This window comes from Bombyx mori, chromosome 18 (genome assembly GCF_030269925.1).
Source record: "Bombyx mori chromosome 18, ASM3026992v2".
In the NCBI taxonomy this organism is placed as follows: Eukaryota; Metazoa; Arthropoda; class Insecta; order Lepidoptera; family Bombycidae; genus Bombyx; species Bombyx mori.
The window spans coordinates 11,085,685-11,104,367 of record NC_085124.1 but is presented as its reverse complement, the minus strand read 5'-3'; the positions used below and the strand labels follow the sequence as shown (position 1 = coordinate 11,104,367).

General features: G+C 40.4%; 1 protein-coding gene across 19 annotated transcripts in view; it reads left to right on the top strand.

The window, feature by feature from the left end:
- Positions 1-18,683, top strand: part of LOC101738175 (spectrin beta chain) — an 82,203-nt gene that overhangs the window by 58,760 nt on the left and 4,760 nt on the right. For 6 of the 19 annotated variants that reach the window (XM_062673712.1, XM_062673715.1, XM_062673713.1 and 3 more), the window contains 14 exons: positions 61-265; positions 863-1,057; positions 1,796-1,975; positions 3,026-3,270; positions 4,209-4,432; positions 5,591-5,787; positions 8,305-9,036; positions 9,210-9,366; positions 10,718-10,780; positions 12,071-12,193; positions 12,757-12,900; positions 14,042-14,135; positions 15,430-15,609; positions 16,723-16,893. In XM_062673712.1, the coding sequence (XP_062529696.1) occupies positions 61-265; positions 863-1,057; positions 1,796-1,975; positions 3,026-3,270; positions 4,209-4,432; positions 5,591-5,787; positions 8,305-9,036; positions 9,210-9,366; positions 10,718-10,780; positions 12,071-12,193; positions 12,757-12,900; positions 14,042-14,135; positions 15,430-15,609; positions 16,723-16,893 (2,910 nt within the window). The remainder of the gene's footprint in view (positions 1-60; positions 266-862; positions 1,058-1,795; positions 1,976-3,025; positions 3,271-4,208; positions 4,433-5,590; positions 5,788-8,304; positions 9,037-9,209; positions 9,367-10,717; positions 10,781-12,070; positions 12,194-12,756; positions 12,901-14,041; positions 14,136-15,429; positions 15,610-16,722; positions 16,894-18,683) is intronic. The other 13 variants (XM_038017234.2, XM_062673718.1, XM_062673719.1 and 10 more) reach the window with 13 other exon arrangements.

Genomic DNA, 18,683 nt, shown 5'->3' with positions numbered 1-18,683 from the left:
AGTTGATATAAGATTATTGGGATTGAAGAAGAAATTTGAAAATGAGATATTTCTCCACAGTGAACAAATTTCCGTGAAACAATCGCAAGTAGACAAGTTGTATGCAGGACTGAAGGACTTGGCTGGCGAGAGACGAGCCAAACTCGATGAAGCTTTAAGATTATTCCAACTATCCCGCGAGGTCGATGACCTTGAACAATGGATCACAGAGAGGGAACTCGTCGCCAGCAGCCAGGAGCTGGGACAAGACTACGATCATGTCACGGTCTGTTTAATGTTTATTGAATTATTTAGATTTTAATACCGGTGGTAAAGTGTATTGTAAGCTCACATGTGTAAAACTTTCTATTCTGCATATTACTGCTATGCAATAGTCATGTGTTCCCGTTTGACCGGGGGACAACTGGGGGTACAAGCGCGTGTTCAGCAAGACGAGTGGCTAAATTGATGTCTATGGGTTTCAATAATCACTTAACAGAACGACTGTGGAGATAGTTCATCCATCTAGTGCAAAGGTTCCCAAACTTATTTTATCTACTGCCCACTGAGAATAAATTATTTTTTAGCGCTCTCATTTTTTACCTACTTAAGAATCGCTATAGAGAGAGCTCAGTCAGTGTCTGAGAGCCCTCCTAGATGAAATTACAAATCGCTTCTCAAGCCTCTACAAAATGCCTCAATTTTTTTTTCTGGGTCTGTTACCGCCCCCTTTTAGGCCTGCAGCGCCCACAAGGGGGCGTTATCGCCCACTTTGGGAAAGACTGATCAAGTGCAATACAAATTTGTACAACAATTTCAGCTGCAACATACATTTCATAATTCACCTCGTTTAACACATTTATAATGTTCGTTTTGTTTGCAGCTGCTGTGGGAACGCTTCAAGGAGTTCGCGCGCGAGACCCAGTCGGTGGGCTCGGAGCGAGTCGGCACGGCCGAGCGTATCGCCGACCAGATGATCGCCATGGGACATTCTGACAACGCCACCATCGCGCAGTGGAAGGAGGGCCTCAAGGAAACCTGGCAGGACCTCCTCGAGCTCATCGAGACGAGGACACAGGTATTATAATAGAATATCATGAAGATTTACAGGCCTATGGTATTTACGTTAACGTAATATGCAATTAACTTATTGGATCGTATCATTTGTCTAGTAGTGACACAGAATGCTGTACCATTAGTCTGAATTCGAGTTTAGCTCCAAGACAATATCATTGTTAATCTAATATATGCGAACATGAGTCTGGGTATTCTTACCCTAATTTGATGCCGTTAATTGATTTATTATTTATGTCAAGCGTCCGTCGTTTATTTAGTGAGACTTGTGTCGAGCGGTGTTTTTTTTAATAAGTATAATACTATATAGTATAATAGTATAATACTATTTTCTCTTTTTTTTTCTTTTCTTTTATTTGTATTTCATTTTTTTTTCTGTGATGTGAAAGGCAATAAATGATTTTTATTATTTATTATTATTATTATTATATAATACAGTACCCGGCGATAAATATTTCACATCGACCGTGGGAAGAGATTTTAATTTCGTAGAGCGTTATACCTGTCGCACATTACCTAATTGACATTTAGTCTCCATTGATACCGGATCGTTAGTGTTTCGTCACACACAGGTAACGCCCTACAACAAAAACAAATTTAGACGACTGTCTCTTTTTGAGTATGCAATATTTATGCAATATTTATGGCCTGGTACTGTATATAATATTATATATTAAGCCTTATATTCAGCAATAGAAAAAAAAGTATACGTTCCTAATGCATGTTTTTTTACTATTTGAAGATGTTAGCGGCGTCCCGCGAGCTGCACAAGTACTTCCACGACTGCAAGGACACGCTGCAGCGCGTCAACGAGCGCGCGCGCGGCGTCAGCGACGAGCTCGGCCGCGACGCCATCAGCGTGTCCGCGCTGCAGCGCAAGCACCACAACTTCATGCAGGACCTCACCACGCTGCAGCAGCAGGTGCCGCGACTAACCTAACTTCATACAACATAGATGATCAAACGGGGAATTTAAAAAAAAATTGACACTGAAGTTCATGTTTCGACTGAAACAATAACTATAACAATAATATTGTAACTATTTGTCATTAAAATTTGTTGATTTGAGCAATTTTACAAGAGAGAAACAACCCTATGGTGGTTTGAATCACACGACTCGTATTTGAACTTCGAACACTAGTGGTAGGCAGCAGCTTGGCTCTGTCCCTGGCATTGCTGAAGTCCATGAGCGACGGTAACTACTTATCATCAGGTGGGCCGTATGCTCGTCTGCCTGTTCGAGCAATAAATAAATAAATAAAAGGCATAATAAGGCTTTTTATTTTATTTTTATTGCTTAGATGGGTGGACGAGCTCACAACCCACCTGGTGTTAAGTGGTTACTGGAGCCCATAGACATCTACGACGTAAATGCGCCACTCACCTTAAGATATAAGTTCTAAAGTCTCAAGTATAGTTACAAGAGAGAAATACGACCCTATGATGTTTTGAATCACATGACTCGTAATTTTGTTTTTGAATTTCGAACACTAGTGGTAGACAGTGGCTTGGCTTTACCCCTGGCATTGCTGAAGTCCATGAGCAACGGTAACTACTCACCGTCAGGTGAGCCGTATGCTGGTCTGCCAGCTTGGGCAATAAAAAAAAGGCATAATAACGCATATTTCGAAGATTATTTAAGGACAAGTTCCTAGAGTATTGGATCATAGAGTATACGCTGGTATACTCTATGATACTCTTTTATTGGTGGAAGGACTCTTGTGAGTCCGCGTGGGTGGGTACCACTACCCTGCCTATTTCTGTCATGAAGTAGTAATGCGTTTCAGCTTGAAGAGTGGGGCAGCCGTTGTAACTATACTTGGGACTTTAGAACTTCTATCACGAGGTGGGTGACGCATTTACGTTGTGGATGTCTATGGGCTCCAGTAATCACTCAACACCAGGTGGGCCGTGAGCTCGTCCACCCATCTAAGCAATAAAAAAAACGCGTGACCGAGTCGCCCCGTTGCAGGTGGAGTCCATAAAGAGCGAGTGCTCGCGGCTGGGCGCGTCGTACGCGGGCGAGAAGGCGGCGGAGATCACGCGGCGCGAGCGCGAGGTGGCGGACGCGTGGGCCGCGCTGCAGGCCGCGTGCCGCGCGCGCCGCGCCAAGCTGGAGGACGCCGACCGCCTGTACCGCTTCCTCAGCCAGGTCCGCACGCTCACGCTCTGGATGGACGACGTCGTGCGACAGATGAACACCGGCGAGAAGCCCAGGTACGCGCCGCCGCTCACACTCCTCACATCACCCTTTGACCCATGCATCAGCTCGCTGAGTTTCCCGCCGGATCTTCTCAGCGGGTCGCGATTCCAATCCGGTAGTAGATTCATTCGCGAAGCAATTGCTCTTGCGTTGTTAGGTCTCCTTCGGAGGCGCTCGGGCAATTGTTAGCAAATTCCACCTCTCCTGGCTGAGCCTTTGCTCGCCCACCTGTCCTGGTGAAACTGGAAAGGCCTTCAGGCCACCAGTAATCTTTCAATCATAAAAAAATCACCCTCCAAACAGTTCTAGCTACTTACTTGCATTTATTTATTACAAGGAGAACCAACAGCCAACTAACATAGTATAATAATATAACAATGATAGAAACAAAAAGCCAATTAAAGGTTCTCACCAATATAAATAAATTAAAACACTAGAGAAACAAACAAAAAATTTGTTTTTAATCAGCAAGCAAGAAGCAACATAAGCAAAGGAGCAATACACCAGACTAATTTAAATGTACGCTTACCTATATATCATCATCATCATCATCAGCCTTTATTTGCCCACTGCTGGACATAGGCCTTCCCCAATGCCTTCCACATAATGCGGTACTCCGCCTTCCGCATCCAAACGACTTCCCGCCGTGCGCACAAAGTCGTCAGTCCACCTGGTTGGAGGACGCCCCACGCTCCTTGTACCCATCCGTGGCCTCCATTCGAGGACTTTCCTCCCCTATATATAAATGTCACAAATTAATAAAAATCAGTTGTGCTACACATCACCGGCACATCGCCCTGCACCCTTTATTCCGTCATCATCCAAGAAAAATTGGGCACTAAGCTGACATCTCACCCCCGTGGTACAAAGGCAATAAAAAAAGGCGAGCCGCAATCTCGTCTGTTCGTATGTTCCAACAAAGTCCATTACTGACTACGGAAGCGGTCCACAGAGACGTGAGCGGCGTCGAGCTTCTGATGAACAACCACCAGTCGCTGAAGGCGGAGATCGACACGCGCGAGGACAACTTCTCGGCCTGCATCTCGCTCGGGAAGGAGCTGCTGGCGCGCCAACACTACGCCTCCGCGGACATCAAGGAGAAGCTACTGCAGCTGACGAATCAAAGGAATGCCCTGCTGCGACGCTGGGAAGAACGCTGGGAGAACTTGCAACTCAGTAACTAATGTTTTTATTAAATAAAATCCTTAATATTTCGAATTTTAAAACTGTGGTCCACGATTCTTGATTTGGAAGAGTAATCGTGTACATCGTGTGTATTTTGCATAGTTACTGGTGGTAGAACGACTTAAGTCTGCGCGGGTAGGTACCACCACCCTGCCTATTCCTGCCGTGAAGCAGTAATGCGTTTCGGTTTGAAGGGTGGGGCAGCCGTTGTAACTATACTTGATACCTATATCTCAAGGTGGGTGGCACATTTACGTCGTAGATGTCTATGGGCTCCAGTAACCACTTAACACCAGGTGGGCTGTGAGCTCGTCCACCCATCTAGAAATTAAAAAAAAAACAATTTAGTAATTAAAAAAATTGTTTTTATACATTGCAACCTTAATAATATAATGATTCTGAATATAACGACGTCCTCGATTTAACAAATTCTTTGTTATTCCCTTGATTTGTCCATAATGTAAAATATTATATATCTTTACATTGCGAAGATTTCTTGCGAACAACCTCTTTGTAACCTTTTTCAACCTTTTTCAACTAACAGGAAAAGTGTAAAAATACCTCTAATTAACAAATTTTGTCAACCCAAAACACTTATTTATCGTTCCCACCAATTAATCAGTCTCGACAGGTTTGAAAAAAATCATTACCTACCTAATTGTTTTTAAATAGTAAATGCATACAGTAATTTGGTAAAAACGTGTTATCATTTATTAGTTGAAGTTGTTCGTTATAACGTAATGTTGTGGTGAATAGAACAATTTTTTTTGTACCTCATTATAACAAATGTTAAACCAACCTAACCATAATCTAACAAACTTTTACTTGATATAACGAATATTTAGGTACTTGTTCCCTTCCGGTTTGTTATATCGAGGTTGCATTGTATAAATTATGATGTGTATTGCAACATCTTGAGTTATTAAGGACAAAAAAAATCTTCGTAGTTATTTCGTAAGTCATTAATTTATTTTAATTAATTTATTTGTATCCTTAAATTCGAGAGACTATTGTATATAACAATTCACTTTAAGCAGTATTATAACTCGAATCGTCCTGATATTTATTTAAATGAGGTTCGATATTGTGATCGTAAGAGTTAGGCATGACAATAACGAGTGACAATAAATACACTTGCGTCCCGTGCAGTACTGGAAGTGTACCAGTTCGCTCGCGACGCGGCCGTGGCGGAGGCGTGGCTCATCGCGCAGGAGCCGTACCTCATGTCGCAGGAGCTGGGGCACACCATCGACGAGGTCGAGAGCCTCATCAAGAAGCACGAGGCCTTCGAGAAATCCGCAGCGGCACAGGAGGACCGGTTCAGCGCTCTGCAGCGACTCACCACCGTAAGTGGGATGATTAAACGGAATAGTAACGAGTTCAAACTAAGAAAGGGTTTTGCACGTACATGAAGTCATCGTGGCCTAAAGGATAAGACGTCCGGTGCGTTCTTGTGTGTAGCGATGCACCGGTGTTCGAATCCCGCAGGCGGGTACCAATTTTTCTAACTAAATACGTACTTAACAAATGTTCACGATTGACTTCCACGGTGAAGGAATAACATCGTGTGGTAAAAATCAAACCCGCAAAATTATAATTTGTGTAATCACTGGTGGTAGGACCTCTTGTGAGTCCGCACGGGTAGGTACCACCACCCTGCCTATTTCTGTCTTAATGCGTTTTGGTTTGAAGGGTGAGGTAGCCGTTGTAACTATAGGTTGTAGATGGCGGCATTTACGTTGTAGATGTCTATGGGCTCCGGTAACTGCTTAGCATCAGGTGGGCCGTGAGCTCGTCCACTGACCTAAGCAATAATAAAAAAAAAACAAATTAAATGTAGAATTGGTTTATTGATTTATTTGATGTTGTAAAGGGTGCTTTTGTCTTGTTATTCCGGTGTGGGTTGTACAGCTTGTCGGTTTGGTTGTGGATTCACTTAAATACTGTCGCGTATAATTAATTAACATAATTTGTCGTAATTTCCTTATTTGAGTACGGGTACATTGAAACATTGCATCGAGTGCCCGAATTGAATACGACGACATATTACTGTAGTTAATTATCCGCATCAGCTTAAATAGATGTGTAGAATTGCATCGCAACTATAAATGTATCTTGCATTTGTTATGCACGTATTTTTTTTATTTTCATTAGAATGTGAATTGTGTTTTCTTTGTATTTTACAAAGTATTTGTGCGTTAAGTACTAGTGATTCATTTTATTTAAGGGCATTTATAAAGAGATCGTCTGTTGCATGGTATGAGCAAACATAAAAAAATAGTGTTGATATATCGCAACTCTATACCTTGTAACACGTCCAATTGACAACGTTTCAATATTTCTATTAAACTAGATAAAATAGAAAATCCGGGCGCTCCGAATTCAAAAAGGCGTAAGTCTCCAAATGACGTCATCTATACGGTTACGGAGTGAAACTTGCCGACCCAACATAGGTAGAACCTTGTAGAATTAATTTTAGAGCCCAGTGTGCTTAGTGCGAATTTTTGAACTTCTCGATCGCGTGAAAGTTAACTCAAATTTGTATGGAGTTTGAACAGCGCCCCCTAGCGGTAAACGTAGGGGAACAAGAATTCTGTATTTTCTGTAATAAAAAAAATGAAGGATAAACTATTATTTTGAAGTCGTCGTGGCCTAAAGGATAAGACGTCCGGTGCATTCGTATGAAGCGATGCACCGGTCGGTGTTCGAATCCCGCAGGCGGATACCAATTTTTCTAATGAAATACGTACTCTCAACAAATGTTCACGATTGACTTCCACGGTGAAGGAATAACATCGTGTAATAAAAATCAAACCCGCAAAATTATAATTTGCGTAATCACTGGTGGTAGGACCTCTTGTGAGTCCGCACGGGTAGGTACCACCGCCCCGCCTATTTCCGCCGTGAAGCAGTAATGCGTTTCGTTTCGAAGGGTGGGGTAGCCGTTGAAACTATACTGAGACCTTAGAACTTATATCTCGAGATGGGTGGCGCATTTACGTTGTAGATGTCTATGGGCTCCAGTAACCACTTAACATCAGGTGGGCTGTGAGCTCGTCCATCCATCTAAGCAATAAAAAAAAAAATGTTAGTATTTATAAGACCTATAGAGTTTGCAAAATTGCTCGATAGACCGACGGTCCAAATATTATTTATTGGCAGGAACTTGTATATGTATTATATACATACTTATGAAAATTTCGTTAACGCAATTCAAGTTTCAATCAAATATTTTCTATTCTATACTGTTTACAGTCCTACTGCTACAATACCAAAGTACAAATTGCTTAGTTTCTCTTTGAAGTAAACCTATAAAAATGTATTATAACATTTTGATTAAGTAATTCGAACGCTATACGTCACGAGCGCTTAGACGATATCTGTAATACAACTTCTAAATCAATATTATCGGCGATGCTGTCCAAATTTGTTGTTTTATTCTCACATATAAGCGGTAGTAGAGTTGAGAGTGAGAAAGTTTTCATTTTATCTAAATAAGATGTTTAATTTAAACGTCTGTATGTCACAAATATGGCAGTCTGTATGGCAGCTATAATAGAAAAAGAGATATAGGTCCCCTGCGATACAAGCTGCGCTTAGTGCTGATGCCCTTGGGAAATTCTATTTACATTATAAATTGATTGGAAATAAATTAATGCTTCAAATAAATAAATAATGATCAAAAAACAGAATTAAATTGATTATTGAAGTAAATTGATCAAGAAAAATTTTTGAATATTAAGAATAATGAAATGTTGTCAATTGTATGTGGAATAGTTCATATATTCCGTTTCATCATTAAGTTTCTTTAAGCACCTTTTGACTATTCTATACATACTAATTCATTTCTTATTTATCACTAGCTTGAAAGGCGTGAAGTATCACTATGGCCAAAAGAACAGCCTTGGGACGCATGTGACGAGTCCGAGTTTGTCTATCATCACCCCGCCCCCTCCTTCACGAAACCGCCCCTCACCCTGACCATAGAACAGCACAGTCCTCAAGTGGGCGAAGTAGTCAGAGAGATCATAATCAACAGCGGCAAATACCAGTTGCCAGAGAAGTTCAAAGTTAAAATCGTCAATTCGGATTCTTCGAGTAATTCGATTAAAAAAAACGAATCGTTTTTGTGGAACGTCGCAAGGAACAGCCTCTCGACCATATCGGAGTCCAGCTCGGCTCCCATGTCGCCTGCCACCCCGGACATATATAGCTCGGTGTTCTTCATGTACACGAACGCAAGAGAAAAGTCTGACGATCGTTTATCTTGCATCGACTTCATATTGTGGGACAGATTGTTCTATCAGGGCGTCTATCCGAACGTTTCATTGTTGAGATCGAAAAGTAGTTCTTCGAAAAGTAGTATAAAACGTGTCTTCAAGAGGTTATCGAAGAAAATTAAACCGGTCGATTCTGAGCTCAGCGGTGAAGTAGCCGTCTTGTCGTTGCCCGGTCTGAGCGAAAGCAACGACGTGATTAACGATCTGGGCAAAGAGGTCAAAAACATTCCGTTGAGTTCCTCGCTCCCGCTCCTGTCCCAGACCAGACACTTCATTGGTCCCGAAGGTGCATGGTACTTTAACTACTTAGATGGTGTAAGTGTGGTGATTGGTCTTTAAAGCGTTCGCTTCGCTTTTCGCATGTGCACGCAAAATTCTGCTTTCAACAGTTCGGTACTGTCTATAGCACGCTTTTAAGTGATTAAATTTTGAAGATTTGTTGATATATTGAATCGTAAAAATTAATAATTGCACTGTTGTAATTCCAGTTCGAAGTGAAAGAGATGAAGCGTCGTCAGGAAGCGGCCGAAGCGGCGGAGCGCGAGAAGCGGGAGCGCGAAGCCGCCGAGGCCGCCGCCGCCGCCGCCGCCGCGCAGGACGCGCTCGACCGCGCCGACACGCCGCACGAGCAGCCCGCCGCCAACGGTAACCGCCCTCCCGTACTCTACCGCGCCGCCCGCCCTAGGGCTGTCACCCATTCAGTAATTAACAGTGTTATCAGCCAGTGGTCGGAGTAGGTAGATTGATTTTATATACTTGCGTCAAGATATTATAATATGGACATGACATTTTATCCATAATGATAAATTTTTAAATTGAAAAAATATATTTTTAATCCTCATCGGATACAAAGTAACAAAAGCCCTGTCTAAGTTTTGTGTCATACTGAGAAACGTCATTTATAATTCAACAGAAAGTGACAAAATACGGTGTAACTATTCCAAAGCGTTTTTGTATAAAATAAAATACTGATTTCTTTCACCTTTAGCTAGCACTGATAGCGTAGATTAATATTATTAAATACGTTTTTCACCTTAAACACATTCATGCTAATTTCAAAATTCCGGAACAAATATCACAATAAATATGAAGTTCCGGTCGGTATTTTGGAGGCATATCCATATTATCCTCTACGTTTGACGTCAACGACCTTAAATCAACCTACCTACTCCGACCTCTAGTTATCACACATGAACTCCTTACAAGGACATGCTATTAAAATATAAGTCCGTGTAACTAAAGCGGACATCGATTTTTCTACTACGTTACAATCGAAATTCCGGTTGGATGGGTGAACAGGGCTTCGTCTCATATCTCTAGATGGGTCGTGATCAATGCTATGCGGGTGATGAGCATTGTTTGATGAGCACAGCAACAAAAGTCGCTGCTCGTGGTGTCAAGGCGGTCACATGATTTGATGTATATACCGTTCAAATGAGTCTTAATTCAAGATGGTCCGCCGTCATCGTCATCGATTAATATGCACCTTAATAAATGACGTCAGAGTTGAACAAGAGTTATAGTATAGTAAAGTTGATGATAATTACCGAAAGCAATCAAAAACACAGAACAGAACTAATTCTATCAAAATTAACATCTCACTCGGTCACATGAATTGCAATGTAAGCACGCATGTGTAATGTCTTCAGCACACTTTAGTACTATACGAATCTAAACGATATTTTCCACTAACTTCCGCCGTAACTGACGGATGCTGCTTGCATTCTACAATAATTTTAATTAAATCTCTACATGATGAATCGAACTTTACGGCAACGATATATAGCACAAAATTGACTTGCTCACGGCAACGCTTGCCGCTTTGTGTGCTAATAATATTACGCTCTCATGTCGAGTGCTCAACGATAAACGTCCTTATTTACATATCAAGCTAGGGTATAATTTCGCGTATTCGCCATCGGTCGAGCACAGTTTATTATTATATTATAAGGGCATTTATTTACCGATGTGTTGTCCCACACATGCACCCGCGTAGTCGTAAGGAGAACGTCCACTAAAGCGGCTGAGAAGGCCCAAGAGCGACCCCATTCCCAGCCAGGTAATAAGAGCGCTTGTTTATAAACTTGACAGATGTATAGCATCGCCAGGCGGTTGGCATGAGCTTCATTGTACGGTAGTTGACGGGTGTATTTTCAATTTTGTCGGGTAACACTGCGCTCATAATACGCCACTTTTATTAAGGGGGGTTTAGAAATAACTGTGATTAAATGAATTTACAGCTTTATACCAGCTTCTGACTGTCGGTATTATTTTCTTACTAGTGTTTGTTATTTGTAGGACACCCATTTCAATTTTAATAGGTTATTTTGATAACGTAGTTTAAATTGAGCACTTACTTGCTGCACGATTTGTATGTACATCTCACATTGGTTACACACTGTTTCCTTTCACTGCAGAGGTGATGGTTCATTTGTTTCATCACTTAAATCTCATCATCCATCCTATATCCATCAATTTTAAAATTCACACGTTTCATTCATATGTCTTTAGATTGTTTTTTTTTTCTTATTTCATGTCTCACACGTTCATCTTTAAAAACAAAATGAAGTTTTTACGTAACATTTTCCATATGTCCGCCATAAGTAATAAGCTAAATACGGTGATGGTTTGATACTGTGTCTTTTTCATGTCTTCCTGTCTCTCTTTGTATTTTATATTTACGCTAGCTAGTGCAATTAAGTGTTTTCTATAAAGGAGCTGATTTAAAAAAAAATGTATAAGGTAGGTGTATCTATTTCATGTACTATTCTATTTCATAACTTGCTTATATACATTTATATATACATATATCAATATGTGCATGGCTTTTAGCTTCTTGTGCGTTTATAAATAAAAGGATTACGTTAATTGTAAACATTTGTAGTCATTCAATTGCTTATATTTCATGGTGAGGGATAAGGTGCTTAGTCATTTGAAATATAAATTATTTGGAACTGGAAACATATTAAAACCTACAATTTAATTTAAATAAATTTTAACTCAAATACAGAATTATGCAAAAGAATGTAGCATGTAATGTTTATAATTTGACTATGCGAGTGTATTTTTAACTTTTTTTAAAAGTACATTTATAAATATTATATTTTTTATATCTACTCATTTTGTAGTAACAAAATACGGTAAAGATACTATTCAGGACATATTAAGATTTAAATTTTAAATCAGTTCAACAAGCACTCTAAACTCACTTAGTTGGACGTGAGAGACGGAGGTTGTAGTCCATGGACCGATGCGCGCGCATAGTAATAGGACGCATGTAGAGTTAGTAGTTGGCATGTCCCAGCACGTAGTGTAGTCGTAACTAGCACGTAGTTGTGTCGGCATGCAGAGGCGAGCTCCGTCCCGAACCCCGCCGCCCTCGCCGCCCCCGCTGACCCCGCCGCCCCCGCACCGCCCTCCCCCCAACAGTCCACGTCGAAACCAACACCGGTTAAACCCGCACGCCTCTCCAGTGAGTATCCCTATACAAATCAATGTTTGGAACAATCGAGTTATGCTTTAAATTTGAATAATTCACGATTTTTAAAAAAAAAATATTTTAGTTCTTTCTTAGAATTTGTCCGTCTCATTATTCTAATTTGAATCACAGCTCATGTAAGTGAATGTTTTTGCTTTAAAATGAGTATTAATGTTGAATAACGATGTAGAATGTTCGTTAACTTCTAATGCATGTTATTAAGTATTATAAATTAACATCTGTGTTTTTGTACCGTACAATAAATTTGTTTAATGTAAATTTTATCAAATTCCTTTGGAATGAAAATGCTTTTGTTTTCGCTGCGAACCGCAAATTTTGTTTTGTGTTGCTTTGAAAAAAATTTTTTTTTTGTTTCATTCCTACCTCATTCCCGTTTTGATCCGTAAATCCTGTCATGATGCACACGATGTTATTCAAACTTGTCCAATTCGGTATTACTACGAAAAAAAAAAATGCATTACCCAACCATGATCCTCTTCCTTTGCCCCGCTATGCCGCTGAAATCCCCTACCACTTGCCCCGGATTCACGGATTAGCCCCTGGATCGAGTTCGTCGCCCGCCACGCCTTCGAGTTCCGGTAAGGTGAAGTCGCGGTCGCGAAGCAAGTCCCCCTTCAGGAGCTTCAGGTGGCGCACCGCCAAGAAGCTGATCGCGGGCTCCCATCATAGCGACGACGAAGGTATAAAACGTGGCTGCAGAGTGTCGCGGATGGAAATTAAATTCGTTTAAGAATCTATAAAAAATTAATGTTTATACTCGTAGTAACTAATAATTTCAATTCATGATAAGTACATTATTTGACAATTAAAAAGAAATGAGTCTTACTTGAAGGAACGATTGGAATAATTATAGACAAACATAAATAATAAAGAAAACCATGTGGATATGCCCTTTATATCGAAGAGTGATAGGCTGTTTGGCATAAGCGAAATTTTTGTAACTTTGCAGTAGAGTCATTTGAAATCTAATATTTTCAATTGATGATACATTATTTGACAATTAAAAAGAAATTAGTCTTACTTGAAGGAAAGATTGGAATAATTCTAGAAACACACAAATAATAAAAAATGCGGATATGCCCATTAATATCGAGGAGTGATAGGCTGTTTGGCTTTAGCGAAATTTTTGCAACGTTACAGTAGAGCCATTTGAAATTTAAAAAAAAAGATCTATAAAAACCTTATTTAGCTATTTGAATAGAGTAAAACTTAATTGAAGATCAATTAAAAACATCGAATTATTGATGCTAATACTAAATAAAAGTGCACCTTTAATAACAAAGATAAATGTCGCATAAACCAATAACCTTCCACCCTTCGTTATTATGCCAACGATTGTAAAGTTTGAAATATCTTAAAAAGTATTTTTTATATTATCCAATATTCCATCCGCGACAACGACCCGCCACTTCTGTGGAATGTCCGCGTCCTCCAGCTTTGCGTGTGCTGTTGTGTTGTTAGCGCATGTTAATATAAGTTTAACGACGTTGCAATAAAACACAATTTTACATGAACGACTTTCACTGCCTTAAACAGGAACATGCTTAAGATAGTTTCGTATCAAACCTATCATCACGAGATCGTAAATGTATAACGATGTCAACGGAATCAATATCGAAGGTATTATATTTAAGGAACGATTTTCATGGAAAAGTCCTAATTTTTTTATTCGCAGCCCCCTCCCCCAACCCCCCTGAGTCTTAGGGGAGTACACGAACGTCGATATTATCGCATTTTCATCGATTTTTATTATTCTGATGTCGTCGTGTGAGCGTGTCAGGCCTTCATTGTGAATCTTGGTTAATGAAATGTGATGTTTAGAGGGAGCCAGTCCAGCCAGCGAAGATGAAGGGGTCGAGGGAACTCTGGTACGGAAACACGAATGGGAATCCGCCGCCAAACGGGCTTCTAATCGGTAAGTAATCTATGGATATTTTTTTTACTAGCTTTTACCCGCGACTTCTTCCGCGGATATTTTTTTTTACTAGCTTTTGCCCGCGACTTCTTCCGCGTGGAATAGTTACTTTGGCATAACGCTAAATTTTACCCGCCTCTTACCACCCAACCTTAATATATAAGCATATGCTGTCGCAGACTTTTGTTTAGATCTTTTAAAGGGGAACAATTCTCTCATACATTACTTTAGCCCAACTTTAACCGTTTCCGCAGCGCACGCAGCGGATGCTCTCAAAAGGAAAAAAAAACGATTTTGAAACATTATTTATTGGTGCTCCGCTTGCATTGGTCTTAGCGTGATTTTATAGCCTATAGCCTTCCTCGACAAATGGGCTATCTAACACTGAAATAATTTTTCAAATCGGACCAGTAGTTCCTGAGATTAGATCCTTCAAACAAACAAACTCTTCAGCTTTATAATATTAGTATAGATTACCCTTGTAGGCAGACGAGCATACGGCCCGCCTGATGGTGAGTGGTTACCGTCGTCAATGGACTTCAGCAATGCCGGGGGCAGAGCCAAGCCGCTGCCTACCTACTGACTTGGGAGTGCTCACGGCATGCCACGAGCTTAAAATAGCAATGCACTCTTCTTTTTCTTACCCTTATTCGAATAAGTGAGGTCGGTGCAGAATGCCCTCTTTTTTATTCAGGTCTATCATACGTCATCTCTACACTCACACCATCCCTTTTATACAGACTGTCAAGTCATTTTAGGATGTCCTCTCCTCACATTAGAGTCTACATTCACACCCAGGATCTTTTTGGCCATACGATCGTTCTTTTCGCATAACACACCCACACTATGATAACCTTCCATTCTTTATTTTTTTGTGTTACGGACATTAATTATAAATATATTAAAATAGTAATTCAGTCTCAAAAATAAAATAAAATTATAATGTTTAAATTCACCATATGGTAAAGATTAATAAAATTAGATATTGCTTTAATATTACATCACATCTCCTCACTTTACTTAGCCGCTGCTTGTTATTAAGATACGGATCGTACTACAATAACTTTGATAATCAAAATAAAACTGGTGGTAGGATCTCTTGTGAGTAATAATGCGTTTCGGTTTGAAGGGTAGGGCAGCCGTTGTAACTATACCTTAAAACTCATCCAAAGGTGGGTGGCGGCATTTACGTTGTAGATGTCTATGGGCTCCGGTAACCACTTAACATTAGGTGGGCCATGAGCTCGTCCACCGATCTAAGCAATGAGTAAAACAAATGTTTATCTTCGCACAGGTCTTGGGATAAGCTTTACGTTGTGGCCAAAGACGGCCGCATGTCGTTCTACAAGGACCAGAAGAGCTACAAGTCGTCGCCGGAACAGTACTGGCGCGGGGAGAGCCCTCTGGACCTCAACGGGGCGGTCGTAGAGGTGGCAGCCAACTACACCAAGAAGAAGCACGTCTTCCGTCTCAGGTGCGTGCCTCGTGTTAGTGCAGGATAGAAGACTACCGTCGATCTTGTGATGACGTCGCTTCCTTCCTTCAGACGTGAAGGCGATGGAACATCGATAATACGACGTTAAATGCATAGTTGCCTTTAGATATATAGAGAAGATATTTTGGTCTCGGCGAAATTCCTTAAACTTTTTGAATAAAAATGTTTGCGGTTGATTTTTTTTCTTGTGTTGCGGATGTCATTTGTAATGTATATTCATTCATACTACAATTGTGTTCCGATTAAACTCGCCATATTTTCCTGTCACGCTACTAGGTAAATGAATCCATAGAAAATAGTTGATTCAATTTGAATAAATCCGTACTAAAGAAATTATAAAAGAAGTAGTAACGTAATGCCTAAAAGTGTGGCTCTTTATTTTGATGGAATTATAATTATTATCGTGACTAGGTATCTCTTTACGATTTTTAGTTAATTTTATTCTGTCTTTACCGTGCACATTAATACTTATCGTATCGTTGCTACGGATGAATGTAAAGCGGCCTCCACACTGCCGTCTCGATTATTCCAGAGTCCCAAACGGCAAAAGTAGGCAAACGATCCCATTCCATACAAATATATGAGCTAACTTTTACGCCTATCGAGAACGGTATAAGACTCGCACTAAGCACACGAAACGGGCAATGCGTGAGTGGGAATGTGGAGGGACGCTCTCGATGTGGTCATGTCTTGGCAAAAGGTAGGCCGCGGCTTGGTTTTGCCCCTGGTATTGCTGACATCTATGGGGGCGACAGTAACCACGTACTATCAGGTGGGCCGTGTGCTCGTCTGTCTAAACGGGCAATAAAAAAAATGTTTGGCTCGGCTTTCTATACAAGCCTGTTTTTTTTCTAAAAATATTTTTTTATTTAGTTTCATATTGACCATTTAAACTTTAATGCGACTTAACTAGTTATAAAATTCAGTTATTTAATTACGTACCCTTTACTTAATGTTTTTTCCCCTACCTATTAGGTACACGGTCCGTGCTCGTCTGCCTACAAGGGCAATAAAAAAATAAAAAAATTGGCCAAGGCGTCTCGGTGGGAGTGTAGAGCGCGCTTAAAAGTGTTGGGTGTTTACGTGTTGCAGGCTGTCGAGCGGCGCGGAGTTCCTGCTGCAGGCGCACGACGAGGCGGAGATGTCGTGGTGGCTGGAGTCGCTGCGGGCGCGCACGCAGGCGCCGGCCGCGCGCTCGCACACGCTGCCCGCGCCCGCCAACGCCGAGCCCAAGCGACGCTCCTTCTTCACGCTCAAGAAGAAGTCAGTCCGCACGCTCTCCTTCCTATACGCGCCCTAACCGCCATTAACCGCATGTGTGTACTCGGGTGCAGCGCGAACGACACTTGTAATACCTACCCCCCTAATCTTTCGGTTTTATGTGCTCAATTTTTATCTAAGTACAAGTCAAATATTCATTTATCTAATTGTACTTGAAAAATCTCAGAACACTGAAATCTATAGAGCGGTCAGTTCCTATAAAAGAACGTCGTTCGATACGGGTGTCAAAATTCCGCAGACCGATTATTCTAAGATAAAGAGTCCGCGACATGTGTACACGAAATATTTCACGATAAAATAATAGTATTCAATCAATATTGATGACAAAAAAATTATTAATTTTTTCATTTTTTTTATTGCTTAGATGGGTGGACGAGCTCACAGCCCACCTGGTGTTAAGTGGTTATTGGAGCCCATAGACATCCACAACGTAAATGCGCCACCCATCTTGAGATATAAGTTCTAAGGTCTCAAGTATAGTTACAACGGCTGCCCCACCCTTCAAACCGAAACGCATTACTGCTTCACGGCAGAAATAGGCAGGGCGGTGGTACCCACCCGCGCGGACTCACAAGAGGTCCTACCACCAGTATTTATTATAGTAAAATCTTATGGTTAAGAATATAATGAGCCGGCACGGGTAGGTATCAGCATCCTGTATTTCTTACTGTGAAGCGAAATTTCTGGCTTGAAAGGTAGAACGGTTGTTATTGTCGACTTTGACCTCATGTTTAAAACATGATTTGGCATTTCTTAATGTCAGACGAACTGTGAAATGCAATTAAAAGCTTATGCGAAATTAATTTGTCAAGATAATTTCAAAACCAGCAAAAACTTTTATCTTGATTGCATTCTGGATACTTCGATAATTAAAATTTGTCCACAAGTCTTAACATTATGATTGCACGGCGAAAGAATTCGATAATACTCTCTGAGATACGCTAAATATAAAATAAAGATAACACTAATTGGTATACAATAAGTATAATATTATATATTTACGTAGTATTGTACTATACTACGTAGTATACTATTACGTATATATAGTAGTTATATTAGTTACGTTATATATAGTAGTATTACAGTAGGCAGGGGCTGGGCTCTGTCCCTGGTATTGCTGACATCCATGGGCGACGGTAATCACTCACCATCAGGTGGGCCGTATGCTCGTCTGCCTACAAGAGCAATAAAAAAAAACTATACTATTTATATGCCTAAACAAATACCGGCAGCGATTGTCTGGTAGATGGCACACATACTTTTCCCGTGATGTGGAATGCCTAGAGATACTAATTAACCCTTTTAGTGTTTAAGTAATTGCTAAAGGATTTTCGAAAAAAAAATACCTCATAAAACTTTTACTTAAAAATACAAAAATCATTGTTAAATTCAAACTTCAAAAACAATATTAAATGTTTATTTATAAATGTTATTAAGCTATTAAAAATACTTAATACCTATATTCAAACTGCGCAATAGTCGGTATTCTGACGCTCCGCACTGTATACGCATTAATAGACCGTTGATTTATCGACGGTTCGCGCTCTAAGGTTTGTATATGGGAATATTCGAGGGACTCTAAAGTGTGATATTTTGTAAACCAAGTGTTACACAAGCAATCACTTACTCTGGCTACTAATAATGATAGTGAAAATTGAGCACAACTAATGTTAAATGTTTTATTGATACGATGGTATCTGTTGTAGGAATTACAAGTGTTGTTCTATCATAATTACATTAACGCTTCGGATTTAAGTTGCATTGAAACAGCA